We start from the raw sequence: 13,418 nt of genomic DNA on the forward strand, positions 1-13,418 counted from the left end.
AGCTGTTACCCCGCTACCGGCTCGGTGCGCTGCAGCTGTTACCCCGCTACCGGCTCGGTGCGGTCCTGCAGCTGTTACCCCGCTACCGACTCGGTGCGGTCCTGCAGCTGTTACCCCGCTACCGGCTCGGCGCGGTCCTGCAGCTGTTACCCCGCTACCGGCTCGGTGCGGTCCTGCAGCTGTTACCCCGCTACCGGCTCGGCGCGATCCTGCAGCCGTTGCTCCGCTGTCGACTCGGTGCGGTCCTGCAGCTGTTGCCCGCTGTCGACTCGGTGCGGTCCTGCAGCTGTTACCCCGCTACCGGCTCGGCGCGGTCGTGCAGCCGTTACCCCGCTACCGGCTCGGTGCGCTGCAGCCATTGCTCCGCTGTCGATTCGGTGCGGTCCTGCAGCTGTTACCCCGCTACCGGCTCGGCGCGATCCTGCAGCCGTTGCTCCGCTGTCGACTCGGTGCGGTCCTGCAGCTGTTACCCCGCTACCGGCCCGGCGCCTCGTGGTCCCAGCTGACACGCGGCGAGGCCGCCGCCTGGGCGACTTCAAGGCGATCTCGGGGACGGACCCGCCGGACCGTACCGCCCTGTCAGGCGATCCCTTCCGCGTTCAAGTCTAATCCGGTCTTTAATTTGAAAGTCTGGGGCTTTCCTCGTGAGGCGGCACGTGCCTCGCGTACGCCCTCTCTGTGGTGTACGGCGCGCCGGTCCGCCTGCGGCCGGCCGATCGGCGCCACCTGTTGAGGTGGGCCGCCAATGTCATGCTCTTGGTCCGCTCCCATGCGTGACGGAGCTGTTTGTCATCTCATTATCTGCTGTTTGCCGTGTTGGTCCGCCTCGGCTGCCGTCCGGCGCCGCCTTGGCGTCTCGTCACCGTCTGACTCGGAAAGCCGCGGTGTCGTGCCGTCGGCGGGAGCGGGCGACGTCCCCGGCTCTGGGAGTTCACCGACTGCGCCGGCTCCGGACTCGGCCGTCTCCGGAGCGTTTGCCGGCCGCGCATGGCGACGCTATTGACGAGGCAGGCGCGCCGGCCGCCGGCGGTGGATTCCGGCAAAGGTCAGCCGGCCGTCGGGCCCGGCTCAGGCTCCGAGGCTGCGCGGCTCTCGCCGGCGCCTCGTCCCGAGGGCGGCGGCCCATGACGCGGCCGGCGGCTTGGAGACGCGCCGTCTCCATGGCAACGGCCGTCTGGGCCGCCCCCAAGAGCGGGGCGGGGGCGGAGAGCAGCGGAGCCGATGCCGATGCGCGCCGCTGTCGGATTGTTCCGCGCGGGGTTCGATTGGCTTCGACTGTGGGCGGGGTGGGGGAGGGAGAGAGGACGGGGTAGAAAATGGTGTCGCGTGAGGGAGGCGAGGGACGGAGTAAGCGTCCGTGAGAGGAAGAGCGGCGCTGTGTGCTGCAGATACCACGCGGCTGACCGACATTGACCGGGCTCGCCGTCCAGGGCGTAGGGTGACTGTAGTGGTGGCACTGACCCAGCTCTCTGTCCAGGGCGTAGGGTGACTGTAGTGGCGGCAGTGAGCGAGCGAGCGGCGCGCCGAGCGGGGCCTCAGCTCACCACCGCCGCAGTGCGCGCGCCATGGCCACGGACGGAGTGGGCGCGGCCGAGCCGCCAAAGCCAGACCTCCAGGACGAGCCGCTGTCGCTGTAAGCCGCGCCGCCGGCCTGCCCCTTCCTTCCCTCCCCCGCCACGCGGGAGCATGGCGCCCGGCGGCGGCCGGATGGCCGAGCCGACCCTGCGGACGGCCGTAATCTGGCCTGGCGCGTGATCGGTATCGTGCTGATCCTGCGGTGCTCCCGCTTAGACGTAGTTTGATGTGCGTTGTTTTTAGTGCGGCATGTCGTCTGCATGTGATTCGCTGCGTAGCGCCTGCACTGGCGTGGTTTTGTCCCGTACGCTTCGTCGGCTGCACGTGCACGCACCGTACGTAACGTAACGCCGTGCGATGGCGAACGGCGCTCTCGCTGGCCGAGCGTGCCGTGCCGTGGCGGTGGGGCATGCCGTGTGCTGTGCTTGTTACCTGCGCCAGCAGGGAACAAGGTCAGCCGAGGTCGGCCGAGGTCTGGGAACACCGTAACGCTGGTCCGCCTCGGTCCGCCAGCACGTCCAGCACGGGCCGACCCGCTGCCAGCGGTGTCACTGGCGGGCGGACTCTCCGCTGCCGTTCCGCGCAGGGCGTTGTTTGGACGGATTAAAGGACGTCACGCGCTTCCGGCGGGTGGCAGTCTGGTATCGGCGCCCGCTCGCTGGGATGGCGCTCTGTGGCGCTACTGAGGCGTAGTCTGTGCCGTAAAAAACTAATAGTCCGAACCTTTTGAATGGGTGGTTTTCTGAGATCAGAGCTTACACTACGCTATGCCTGTTGTGTAAGGCCCGACCCCCACCATTCGGTCGCAAAACTCCAGGTCAACGGCGGGATCTGATGGCGAAAGTTAAGCTTGTTGCAATGCTCGGCACGGTCCGTCCTGTCCCCTGACGTCACCTGACCTTTAGCGCGGCCGCTGCCACCTACCACAAGCCATATCTGTCAAGGGCAATTGGTGGACGTCTAAAGCGACTCGAACCGACCCCTCCAGGGATGGGTGGATCGGAAGGCAGGCGCCGTAACCAACTGGGCTATCGGCAGGAACAAATGTCCGTATGAATCACAACCGAGAAAGGAACGATTTCTCCTCCGACGTGCAGTAAATTGTAACACTGAAAATTTAAAGAACAAGCCAGGCATGTGACAAAATGATCGTTGCGCACAAATGCGACCGTTCTTCCTTCAGTGTACATTAGGTGGCGGTAACGATTGTACGGTAGGCTCACACACCCTTTTGACGCCCTTACAGCGTGCGTGTCTCCATATGCACGGGCCCTACGGCCGACCCTGCTTTTGCTGCTTGTCGTGCATGGCGGTAGTACATTGACATGTATGGATTAATGCTGAACACTAACTAGAATTGTGTTTGGCTTACCAACGGCGAGCTCGTGTGTATCGGTTTTGCAATCAGGGGCCGAAGGCCGCCGCGCGGCCCGGGTTGTCTTCTGTAAATGCGAGAGAGCATTCAAAGCACTGACTCCTCTATTGCGTTTAGTCAGACGCAGTTGCCACTAAAGCATGTATAACCTGTAAACTGCTAGCGAAATGTTCCTAACGGATTCGTGAACAACGCTCGCGTTTCTTCCGTTTTTACTTCATGTTTTTGTTTATCTGAATGCTGATATGTGTGGAGCGAAGTTCCGTGTTGATCATATTTCTGAACGAGTCGCGCTTCGCCATCGCCTTTCACAGGGTTTGCAGGACATGCATGCTGCCGATTCTGTGGGTGGCGCTTACTTGCGACCGCCGAACAGCGTGTGACGTGACTAACCGTGTGGGCGTGTCGGCCTCAGCAGCGTCTGGCGTGCGGCGTTGTCCCGGTGAACTGACCGGCGTCGGTCTCAGCTGTCCGTCGGGCTCTGCCAGACTCCGCCGCGCGGGGCCGCCCGCGGCCGCCCGCCCCACCAATCCCAGTCAGTCGCCTGCCCGTCCGAGGGCAGCACTGCGGCCGTCGGGCCCATGCCACGAGCTCTGACGCAGCGCGCCGCCTCCGCCAGGTACCAGCGGACGGGCGCGGCGCTGAAGAGCACCGGCGAGAAGGCGTCCGGCCTGTTCGCCGGCCTCGGCGCCAAGTTCAGCGAGGCGCGCGAGTCGGCCGCCTTCAAGTCCATGGGCGAGCGTATGGGCAGCATGGTCACCACGGTCAAGGTGCGCGGCCGCTCCCCCCGTCGGCTCGTCCGGTCGCCCGGCCGGCCGACCTGTGCCCGTCTGTCGACGCGTCCGCCCCGCGGTCAACCGCTCTCCAGCCGTCTGCCGCCATCAGTCTTTTTTCGCGTGACTCCGCCCCGGCGCGTCTCTATACTCAGTTGTCCGTGTTGTTTGGTACGCTCTTACCGCTAAGTTGTTACAACGTTCCGTCGCACATTACCGTCAATTTTTTTCTGGCGGTGGCTGTTCCGTGTGAATTGCTGATACGGCCTCTCGTTGCTACGTGAATGCGTTTGATCAAAATGCCGTTTCCATCATTATAAGAGAATCGCCTGCTGCCGTCATAAAGATAAATCCTCTCTCCTCCCTCCCCCCCCCCCCCCCACACACACACAGCGACCAGGTTCCGATGTCAGGTTCGATGAAAATCACCCCGATGTGTGTGTGAGAGAGAGAGGCGGGGCGGGGGGGGGGGGGGTAGGAGAGGAAGAGGGGCGCGGATGTGATCATCATCCGTCCCCGCGCCGCGCCCCGGAACGTGTCGATATCCGGCCATTGTCGGCCGGCGCGCTGGCTCGCGTTCGCTGCTCATCAGTCGTGGTGGTCGGCCAGCGGCCAGGACGCGGTCCGATGGTGGCGGGCCGGTGACGGCCGACCCTCCCCCGCCGCACCCATCGACCCGGCTCTCGCGCCGCCGCTCCCTCCCCGCCCCCGCCCCCGCCCCCGCCCCGCCCCCGCCGCCGGTCAGGGCCGGCCGCGACCGCCGCGCCATCGATTGACCCCCGCCCCCGGTTGCAGAGCAAGGTGTCGACGTCGGGCAGCAACTCGTCGCAGTCGTTCGACGAGGCGCTGAAGGAGGCGGAGGCGGCGCAGCGGCAGGCGGAGGGCGCGCCGCCGCCGGCCGCCGACCAGCCGCAGTAGGTGGCACCAGCGCGCATTCCAGGCAGCTGTATTGTGTCGCGCGCCGACGGGCGGCCCAGCCGGGCGGGGGGCGTCGGAGGCGACGCGGCGGGCGGCCGCGGGGCGGACGGATGCGGCGCACGCGCCGCCGCGTGGCGATGGCTCGTAGGCGGTGGGGCGGCGTGGCCAACCGCGGGGCCGCACGACACGCGCCGTGTATTTATTGTTGGTGCCGTAGTGGCCGGCTGCGTGGGGCGGGGCGGGGGTGGCGGCGACGATCGGGGACATCGGGCCCGGCCGGACGGTCAGTGAGTCATGAGTCACATATCGTGCGCCCGTCTCTGCGTCCGGCCGGCCGCCTGTGAGGAGCTGGTGCGGCAATACACTGGTTTAGAGATTGACTTGAGCCGAGTCTGCCTGTTGTCCACGCTGGTGGGCTTTGATTTGGGATCGGATGAAATGTGCGGACTTGGTGTGTGTCGGCAAGTGTGTAGTCATGTGGGCCACACACGTACTGCCAGTTGACTGCGAATTTCGGGAGGGTTTCTTTGAGCCACCGGAGGTGTCCTCTCAGTTGGCGGGCTCCTCCCCATCCCGGCGGACCTCCGTTCAATTTTGCGGCTGTCTAAGACAGAGTTTGTGTGAAGAATTCACACATAACACTAGAATGACGCTTATCCCGTTATGAGGTGCGTCCATTGAAATTCCGAAGAGATGAAACATGTGATGGAATTTCCCGTGGAACCTTCCGCAAGATTAAAGTGCTCGAGCCCACATTCTCAGATGAGTCAGCCATTGCTTCTCCGGCGATGGTCGCCCTGCGTATCTTAAATTCACCGTAAAAACCATTCAGCTATTCAGTTTCTCGTCGGCAGGTTGTATTGAGCAGACTTGTTTGTGCAGCTTCGATGGAATCTATTCCGATTAACTTCCAGCGCACACGTCGATTCCATCTCTGAACCCGAGCGCCGCAGAGTCTGACGTCACTGGGACCACGTGACTCCGCCCGGAGCCGATCCCAGCCTGACATGCAGTCCGTTTATTGCAGCCGATCAGACGGGGGGGGGGGGGGGGAGTCCGACCGAGGCCGTCCCGGCTTCGTTCTCATAGACATTCGACAGCTGCCTCGATCTATGAGCACGTGACCTGTCCAAACGTCCCAGATGCCGGGGCCCCCGGATCATTGTGGGATCTCAGCGATAGCCCAGCACCATAGGCAGATCACTAAACGCCAAAAATCTTTTAAAATACAGTTTATTTGGTGGTAGCAGGCCAAGGAACACGGCGCTTCACGATACTCCGATATTTAGCGTACAGTTCCTGAAGATGAACCCAGCAGCAGCATTGGGAGACGACTTAGAGCGCGAGCTTTACACCCAAAACATGACGCGGTCGGCTCCATCTGCGGCGGCACTGACGCGCCAGGCGTCCGCCGCGCGGCCCGTCGAGGCCGCCCTGTCGCCGTCACAGCTCAGCCGTCGGCTGAGTCGCCGCCGGCGCCGGCTGACACCGAGTCGGGCTCGCTCGACCGGGGTCCGGCCCAGCCGCCCTGCGCCGCCGACCCGGGAGCCGAGCTCAGCCGCTCACCCCTCGCCGGCGGAGCTAGGTCCTCCCAGCCCCCAGCCGCGTTCCGATCAGTCTCGACGGCCGCTGTGAGCCCGAGCCGCCCTCCCATGCCTGCGCTCACTCGTATCACTAGGAATTCGCGTGATCCCGACGCACCCTGTCAGCAACCGCCCCCCTCCCCCCGAGTCGAGCACATTCGGACCGCGCCCCGGTCGGGGCTCACCGCACCGTCACATCGTCACATCACACCGAGCTCACCCGCATCACACCTCCCGGCCCGTGCCGCGAGCACGCCGACGCTTGGGTCCCGCGCGCCGGACGGCCCCGCAGCGCGCCGCCGCCCCGTCGCGTCGCGTCGCGTCCTCCTGCGCTCGCAAGAACACACTCGTATCACGTGTGGCGCCGGTCCGGCGTCGGCGTTCGGCGCCCCTGCCGGGCCGTGCGCGGCGCCGGCTGCGCGCGCCGCGGCGGCAGACCGGCGCACGCCGTCGGCCGCCCCTGGCAAGAATAAATACGCGGCTGGTCGCCCACGCGGCGGGCGGCCGGCCGATGATTTGTCCGATGAACCTAGGCGCGGGGGCGGCCCGGGGCGGCGCGCGGCGCCTCCGGTCGAGTCTTCAGGGCGTCAGCCGGCCGGAGCGGCCGCCATCGCCGGCCGGTACTACAGCGGACCCTGAAGCACGGCGTCGCCGTCACCAGCGGCGGCAGGCGGACACACACACGCACGGCAGACATTGCAGCACGGGGCGGCCCGGGCCACCAGAGCAAATCTGCCGGCGCCGGCCACACCCAGCCACGCTGAGATCGTGGGCAATACGCCGAGGTCGAGTGCTGCTTTATCGTCACGGACAGCACCCGCGTGACACTCCTACTCATCAGCTCCCAGCACTGGCCACCCGTGTGCTGACACACGACCAGCTGACCGAGAGGCGAGCTCGCCGGTCCGTGCCCCCACCGGGTACCAGTCGGCTCCCCGGCCCCTATAGACCGGTCCGATCCAGCCCACGTGCTCAGGTCCGCACGCATGCCGAGTCCGTAGCCGCGGCATTTACAGCCGTACATGACACGGGCCGCCGAGGGAAGGCGCCACACTCACCGTTGTAACCTGGTGCAGCCCGTCATCTGCTGGGCCGTTACTCTTGGCCGTCTCCGTCGAGAGGTTCCGTCTCTGCCGTCGCTCGAGCAAAAGTAAACGGTTCGCCGGAGCTCCTGCGACACACGCGTCGTCAGCAGCCGCTCGTGCCCGAGCTGCAGGCGGCGGGGTCGACGGTGCGGCCCGGGCGGGCTCGGACCAACGCGGCAGGAACGCCAGCTAACACAGCGCTGGCTGCCTGGCGACGGCGCGGGCAGACCAGCCAGCAACGCGCGGAATAAACACATAACTTTGCACTCAACGACATAGCATGCGGATATGTACATATACATGCACACATACATTTATATATACATACACACACTTATGTATATATACCTAGGCGCAGCGGCTATCACACCATCCGATCATTAGCCAGCACAAAGAGGCAGCACCATTATACCGTTAGCACGTTACTTTTTACAATCGCAGCTGACCACGCTCGGCCGACATATCACACGCCGACGGGCCAGCAGTCCTTCTGACCCGGCACGGTCATCGGCCGGCGCGCGCGCGCGACGTCAGCGCCACCTACTGTGAGCGGCGTTGGTGCGGCGGCGCCTGGTGGGCGGCCGGGTCGCCTCCGCCTCCCGCCTCCGGGCCGGCGCCGGCGCCGGAGCCGGCCAGCAGCAGGCGCGCGCCCGACTTGCGCGCCGACCACACCTTACAGGGGTTCAGGGGCGGCCCTGGGAAGACCGGACACGCGCCACCATCACATGCCGCGCCCACCACCGGCGCGGCGCGCCCCGCCCAGCGCAGGCGCTCCCGCCACCAGACGCGCGCGGTGCGCCCGTCCCTGTCAGCGGGCGTGAGGGGCCACGTGTGTGATGGTCGCCACCGACAGCCGGGGTGATGGCGGCCGGAGGGCCCGAGTAGGACGACAACTACGAGACCGCAGCAGCACCGCTTCAGCCCGCCGCCCGAGCACCCGTGTGCCGGCATCGCTTTAACTCGTGCGTTTAACGTCATGCACACAGGTCGGTTAGGCGGCGGCGCCGCGCGTGTTTCGGGCGGGTGTGCGACGACGTGTGGTGCGCCGGGGCGCGGGCCAGCCCGCCTGCGGGCGGCCCGCGGCGGCGGCGGTGGCGGCACTCACCGATGAAGCTGAGCAGCACCGGCAGCAGGATCAGGCCGTGCGAGGCGCCGTGCAGCACCACGCCCAGGTACATCCTGCAACGGCACCGCTGTTACGCCGACGGACGGACGCTGACAGCGGCGGCAACACGGAGTGTCGGCCGGCCACGATCCGCACCATCAGCACGGCGGCAGTCGCTGCTACCGAGCCGACAGCACGAGACCTCGGGAGGCCGCATGGTGGTGGGCGACGGGACGGAACGGCGCTGCTTCGCCGGCCAGCCTCAGCGACAGCCGGTGGCGGCAAACACCGCCGGGATCGGACACCACTTACCGGAAATAGAAGATCTGGAAGATCTGCGAGTGCGCGAATCCCAGCACTATGATGCCGCCAAACTTCGTCAGAGTAATACCACTGAGAACCTGGCGGGACGGAGACACGCCCATCAGCGCCACAACAACCATCAGGGGCAAGCTTTCAGACCCGCGCAGCAATCAAGAGCACCACAGCATGCGAATAAATATGCATCACGAAAATGCAGTCCTAAACCCTACTGGGAGGGGATGGGGGGGGGGGGGCAGAACCTCCTCAGAGGCGGCGCAGCTTCGGCCCGCGGAGCCAGCACGGCTCGCTGGCGTCTCTGCCCTGGGCGGGGCCGCACCTACCGATGAGCCCATGTTGGTGAGCGCGTCCGTGGCGCGCTCGACGCGCGTCGGCTCCAGCGAGACGGCGAACGCGCGCGTGATGTGGCTGCAGAACTCCACCGAGATGCCCACCGCCTGTGGAGGTGGCTGACGGTCAGGCGCCGACGGCCGGGCACCGGCACACGAGCACCACCTACTGTTACAGGCAGCGGCGCAGTCGACGCAACCCAGTACCGGGACTGTGCCGAGCATCACCGAGGAAGATTCGTTCACGTTAAGCACCGGTGAGGACAGGTCTGGCGCCTGGCAGTGAGGCGGCATTGGCCACCCCAACTCTGGGGTCTCGCGAAAATTCGGAGATACGGTGCGCCATCTCAGTAGCATGCCAGGCAGCCGCCCGCTAGCAGTTCCAAAGCGTGAGCAACACCCGTGAGGGGACCCACGCAGAATAAGCCGGCGCGTCAACAGACCGCTGGGTGTCTGGTGAGCTCGCCAAGGGGACGGCCGCGGCCGCCTGCCGCGCCAGCTCACCATGACGAGGTTGACGAGCGAGACGGCGTTCAGCGAGATGTTCCACCAGTACATCATGCCACCCAGGTTGGTGATGATGGTGACGATCATGATGAGCAGGATGAAGGCCGAGTGGAAGTCGAGGCCCATCAGGAAGAAGGTGACGAGGAAGATCGTGGCGATGGAGATGCCGAGAGCGCGCAGCACATCCGACCACATGGTCAGGTACTGCTCGTAGAACACGTAGAACACGCTGTAACGGAGAGGGAAGACGGTCACGTGACAGCGAAAGACGCAGCGTGGAGCAGCCGAACCGGAGGCACATCGGCACAGTGGCCGATCCGCGACAACGTCGAGACAACGCGCTCCCGTCTGCATGTGTAACGTGGACCCCGCCATCCACAAACACCTCGGAGCGCAAGATCGTGGCAAAAGCCTCCAGAAAGAAGAGGTTAGGAGGACGGTGGCCCGCCAGAAACAATAGATGCCATGACAACGCCACCGTAAAGACGCAACAGTGACATCATAGCCGCCACACCATGCCCCAGATTCTCATCGTTTCTTTACAAGTGGTCTCACAAGCCCTCCAGCGGGAGGCCCATCTCACGACTGCGGCGCGGACGGGACGGCGCGGCGCTCTCCTGGCACTCCGCACCTGTACGGGTACACCTCGTGCTTCCTGCCGTCGCCTGCCACCTCGTTCAGGGTAGCCGACATGTTGTCGGATATCTGGCGAGCCCACTTGAGAGCGCTGTAGAAGTCCCTGGACGTCTTCAGGATGCTGTGGTAGGCCATGAAGTATGAGGCGCCGACGTTGGTCCGGTTGTCGGCGTCCCGCACCACTCGGACGGCCTGCCGAACGCCCCGAGAGGTCAGCAGAGGTCAGCAGAGGCCAGCGACGCCGGCCAATCACGAGCGACTGCGCTGCCGAGGCCAACAGCCGTACCTCAACCATGCAACCATGTGTCACAACCGTACGGTGAGAGCAAAAAGGTGGCCGACACATTCGGGACGCGTGCGTCGCCTGGGCGGTACGTGCCTTGTTGCGAACCAAATGCACCTAAAACAACGTTCAACCTAGCGGCAGATTGCGAGACCGCACCGCCGCGTCACGGAAACCGGCAATCGCTGGCAGACGGACGGCACTGCCTCGTCCCCGTAGGCTGGCGCGCTGATCTGCCCAGCCTCCCCCACATCACCAACCCGTCCGGCTGGGCTCTCAGCCGGCGGCTCAGTCCCGAGCTCCCGCGGCCCGGGCTACCGGCGCGGGGGCACCCACTCGCGTCTCCGTAGATGGGCGCGGACCTGGGGCTGATCTGCCCGGCCTGCTCCACATCACCCATCCGCCCGGTTCGGCCCTCAGACAGCGGTTCGGCCCGAGCTCTCGCGGCCCTGAGCTCCCGCGGCCCGGGCTCCCCGGCGCGGCGGCACCCACTCACGTCTCCGTAGGCGGCGTGGCCTCCCTTGGGGCACGTCTCGCCCGGGTTGTCGCGCAGGAAGAACGGCAGGTAGGACCGGAAGGCGGACAGCGACGGCCGCAGACGGTTGGCGCTGAAGCTCATGTTGCAGTTGGTGCAGTCCGGCACGAACTCTGTCGCAGGAGAGCAATCTCCAAGTCACACTACGCCCGAGTCATGTCTGCACCAGCCCGCCACCCACAAGACAGGCAGGACACAGGGCACAGCCCAGTCGCCTGATGACTGAGCTTACCGAGCGTCCTCGGCCCGTCTCAGAGCTGTGAGGGCATGCCGCCAGCGCTTCCTAGAACGAGCATCACCATTCTCCGCGGATCCAGTCCGCGACGCCCGCAATGCCATTCATCTTCACGACGGTGGGCACCAACCGCATCCCTGAAATTCTCCCTCCCCGGGCAACTGTGTGTGCGTGTGTAGGGCTTTCACCGGCCAGCTGCGACGGACCCTATTACGCGCACGGAGCCAGAGCGCGCGCGCCGCGGCCGCCGGCGCCACCCACCGTTGCCCAGCGCCGACGGGCAGAAGCCGCCCGTCGTCACGTTGATGAAGCAGCAGGCATAGCCGGCGCCCGGCACGCCGTCCTGGTCGTAGCCGAACACGCCCCAGTCGTAGAAGTCGTCCAGCCAGTTGCTGGCCGCGCTGGCTATGTAGGTCCTGCGGCAGGCGCGCGCTGCCCGTCACACGCACACTCCTGATACGGCTTACAGACCACAGCGAGTCGCTGTATGCCGCCCTCGCGGAGCGGTCTGCGCGCGGGCGTCCCGGTCCGCCCCGCGCGGCGTGACCCCAGCGCCGGCGGCGTCACAATCCCGTCACAGCCGCGCACGTCATAGCCGCGCACGTCACGGCCGGGCGCACGAACCCTCCACCGCAGACGACCGTGACGCGGCAGGCGACCGCGCCAGACCAGCGGCGGCCATCGCGGTGCCGTCGGCCGGCACCGGGCGGCGGGCGGCGGCCGGCCCTCACCTGGCAGGCTGCTGAGCGGCCAGCGCGATCTGGGTGCCGACCGAGTCGCGGTCGCAGTTGACCGTCGAGCAGATGCGGTTCTGCACGCGCTCGTCGCTGTAGTTGAGGCCGTCGCGCACGACGAAGTAGACGGGCGGCCCGACGCTCAGGTAGTCCTGCTGGTACTGCGGGCCGGTGGGCGGGCGGCGTGAGCTGGGGACGGGGACGGCGACGGCGCCGGCCGGCCACGCGGCCGGTCACAGCACACGGCAGCTCGGCAAACTACATGCATGTGCATGTAGGCAACTGGTCGAAGAGGGCTCGTGCAGCCGTCCAAAACACATCGATACGGTTCCCAGTGTTCCGCAGCATTGCACATGAACGTGAATAACTATTGCATGCGCTCTGTGCCCAGCCCGTTACACATTCATCAGTTAAGCCACAGCTTCCCCGACATGACGTGCAACAAGCCCCTCAAACGCCCCTCGGAACCTTGGGCCTAGCCGCCAGCGAGCGGCGCGTGGCGCTGCGGCGTCCCTTACCTGGAACACCTTGAGCATGTAGGAGTCCTCGGGCATGGAGATCTCACGGTCCAGGCCGACCTCCATGTAGGGCACGACGGCGACGCTGGCGCACAGCCAGCCCAGGAACACCACCACCACCGAGGCGCGCGCCGCCGGCTGCATCAGCAGCGGCACGTAGAAGTTCTTGAACACCCGGTACAGGATGCCCTCCTGCTTCTCGTGCTCTTTCTTGGAGCCGTGCACGCAGCAGATGATGTCGAATCGGTTGGCCTGCGGCCGAAGCGGAGCCGGTGAGGCGTGCGGGTCGGGGATGGGGGGGGGGGGGGGGGGAGTGCGGTGGACACCGAGCGAGGCTTGGCCAGCGCGGGAAGGCCGGACTGAGCGCACCAACACACCTGCACTGCGAACAGCCGTGCGCAAAATCCACGTCGTTCTCGGCACGCACGAAGAACGAGACGGGACACTGGCAGGCACGACACACTCGCACGAAAGCAACGAAAGCTTGCAGCGTGGCACGCTTGCCTCGCTGCCAGCCGGCAGCTGGAGACAACCAACGGCCCGTGCCGCCGCCAGGATGGCTGCGGCCGCGCCGGACGCCGGCCCCCACACTCACGTCCTGTCGCCGGGCGTCCAGTGTCATCAGCGAGATGAAGCATGTGATCTGCAGCACGAAGTCGAACAGCAGCGAGAGGCCGGCGAACAGGGCGAACGCACGCACGGCCGGCATGTCGATCAGCGCCCCTGGCGGCCAGGTCACCGGTCAGGTCAGGTCAGGTCGCGCGAGCGCGGGGCGGCCGGGTCCGCAGCAACGGCAACAGACGCCTCTCCGCTCCAATCGGACATCATCCCCGAACTGAGCCCGCTAGTAACGCGCGCTGCCGAGCGGCACATCCGCAGCGGCACGGCCTGCCAGCGGCGGCAGGC

The 13,418-nt window shown here is 66.0% G+C and overlaps 1 protein-coding gene and 2 pseudogenes across 1 annotated transcript; 2 read left to right on the forward strand and 1 right to left on the reverse strand.

Moving 5' to 3' along the window:
* Nucleotides 1-3,401, forward strand: part of LOC119100014 (NPC intracellular cholesterol transporter 1-like) — a 16,221-nt pseudogene extending 12,820 nt beyond the window's left edge.
* Nucleotides 3,402-3,569: 168 nt separating this feature from the next.
* Nucleotides 3,570-5,021, forward strand: LOC119101841 (uncharacterized protein F13E6.1; the record flags this gene model as incomplete). Its single annotated transcript, XM_037225265.1, is given in 2 exon segments — nucleotides 3,570-3,720; nucleotides 4,519-5,021. Coding segments are annotated over 2 exon segments (274 nt in total), but the record flags the coding sequence as incomplete, so codon positions are not given.
* A 1,636-nt stretch (nucleotides 5,022-6,657) lies between these two features.
* LOC119099957 (NPC intracellular cholesterol transporter 1-like) overlaps nucleotides 6,658-13,418 on the reverse strand; it is a 31,235-nt pseudogene continuing 24,474 nt past the window's right edge.

The sequence above is a fragment of the Pollicipes pollicipes genome, unplaced genomic scaffold (assembly GCF_011947565.3).
Source record: "Pollicipes pollicipes isolate AB1234 unplaced genomic scaffold, Ppol_2.1 Scaffold_4881;HRSCAF=5763_pilon_pilon_pilon, whole genome shotgun sequence".
In the NCBI taxonomy this organism is placed as follows: Eukaryota; Metazoa; Arthropoda; class Thecostraca; order Pollicipedomorpha; family Pollicipedidae; genus Pollicipes; species Pollicipes pollicipes.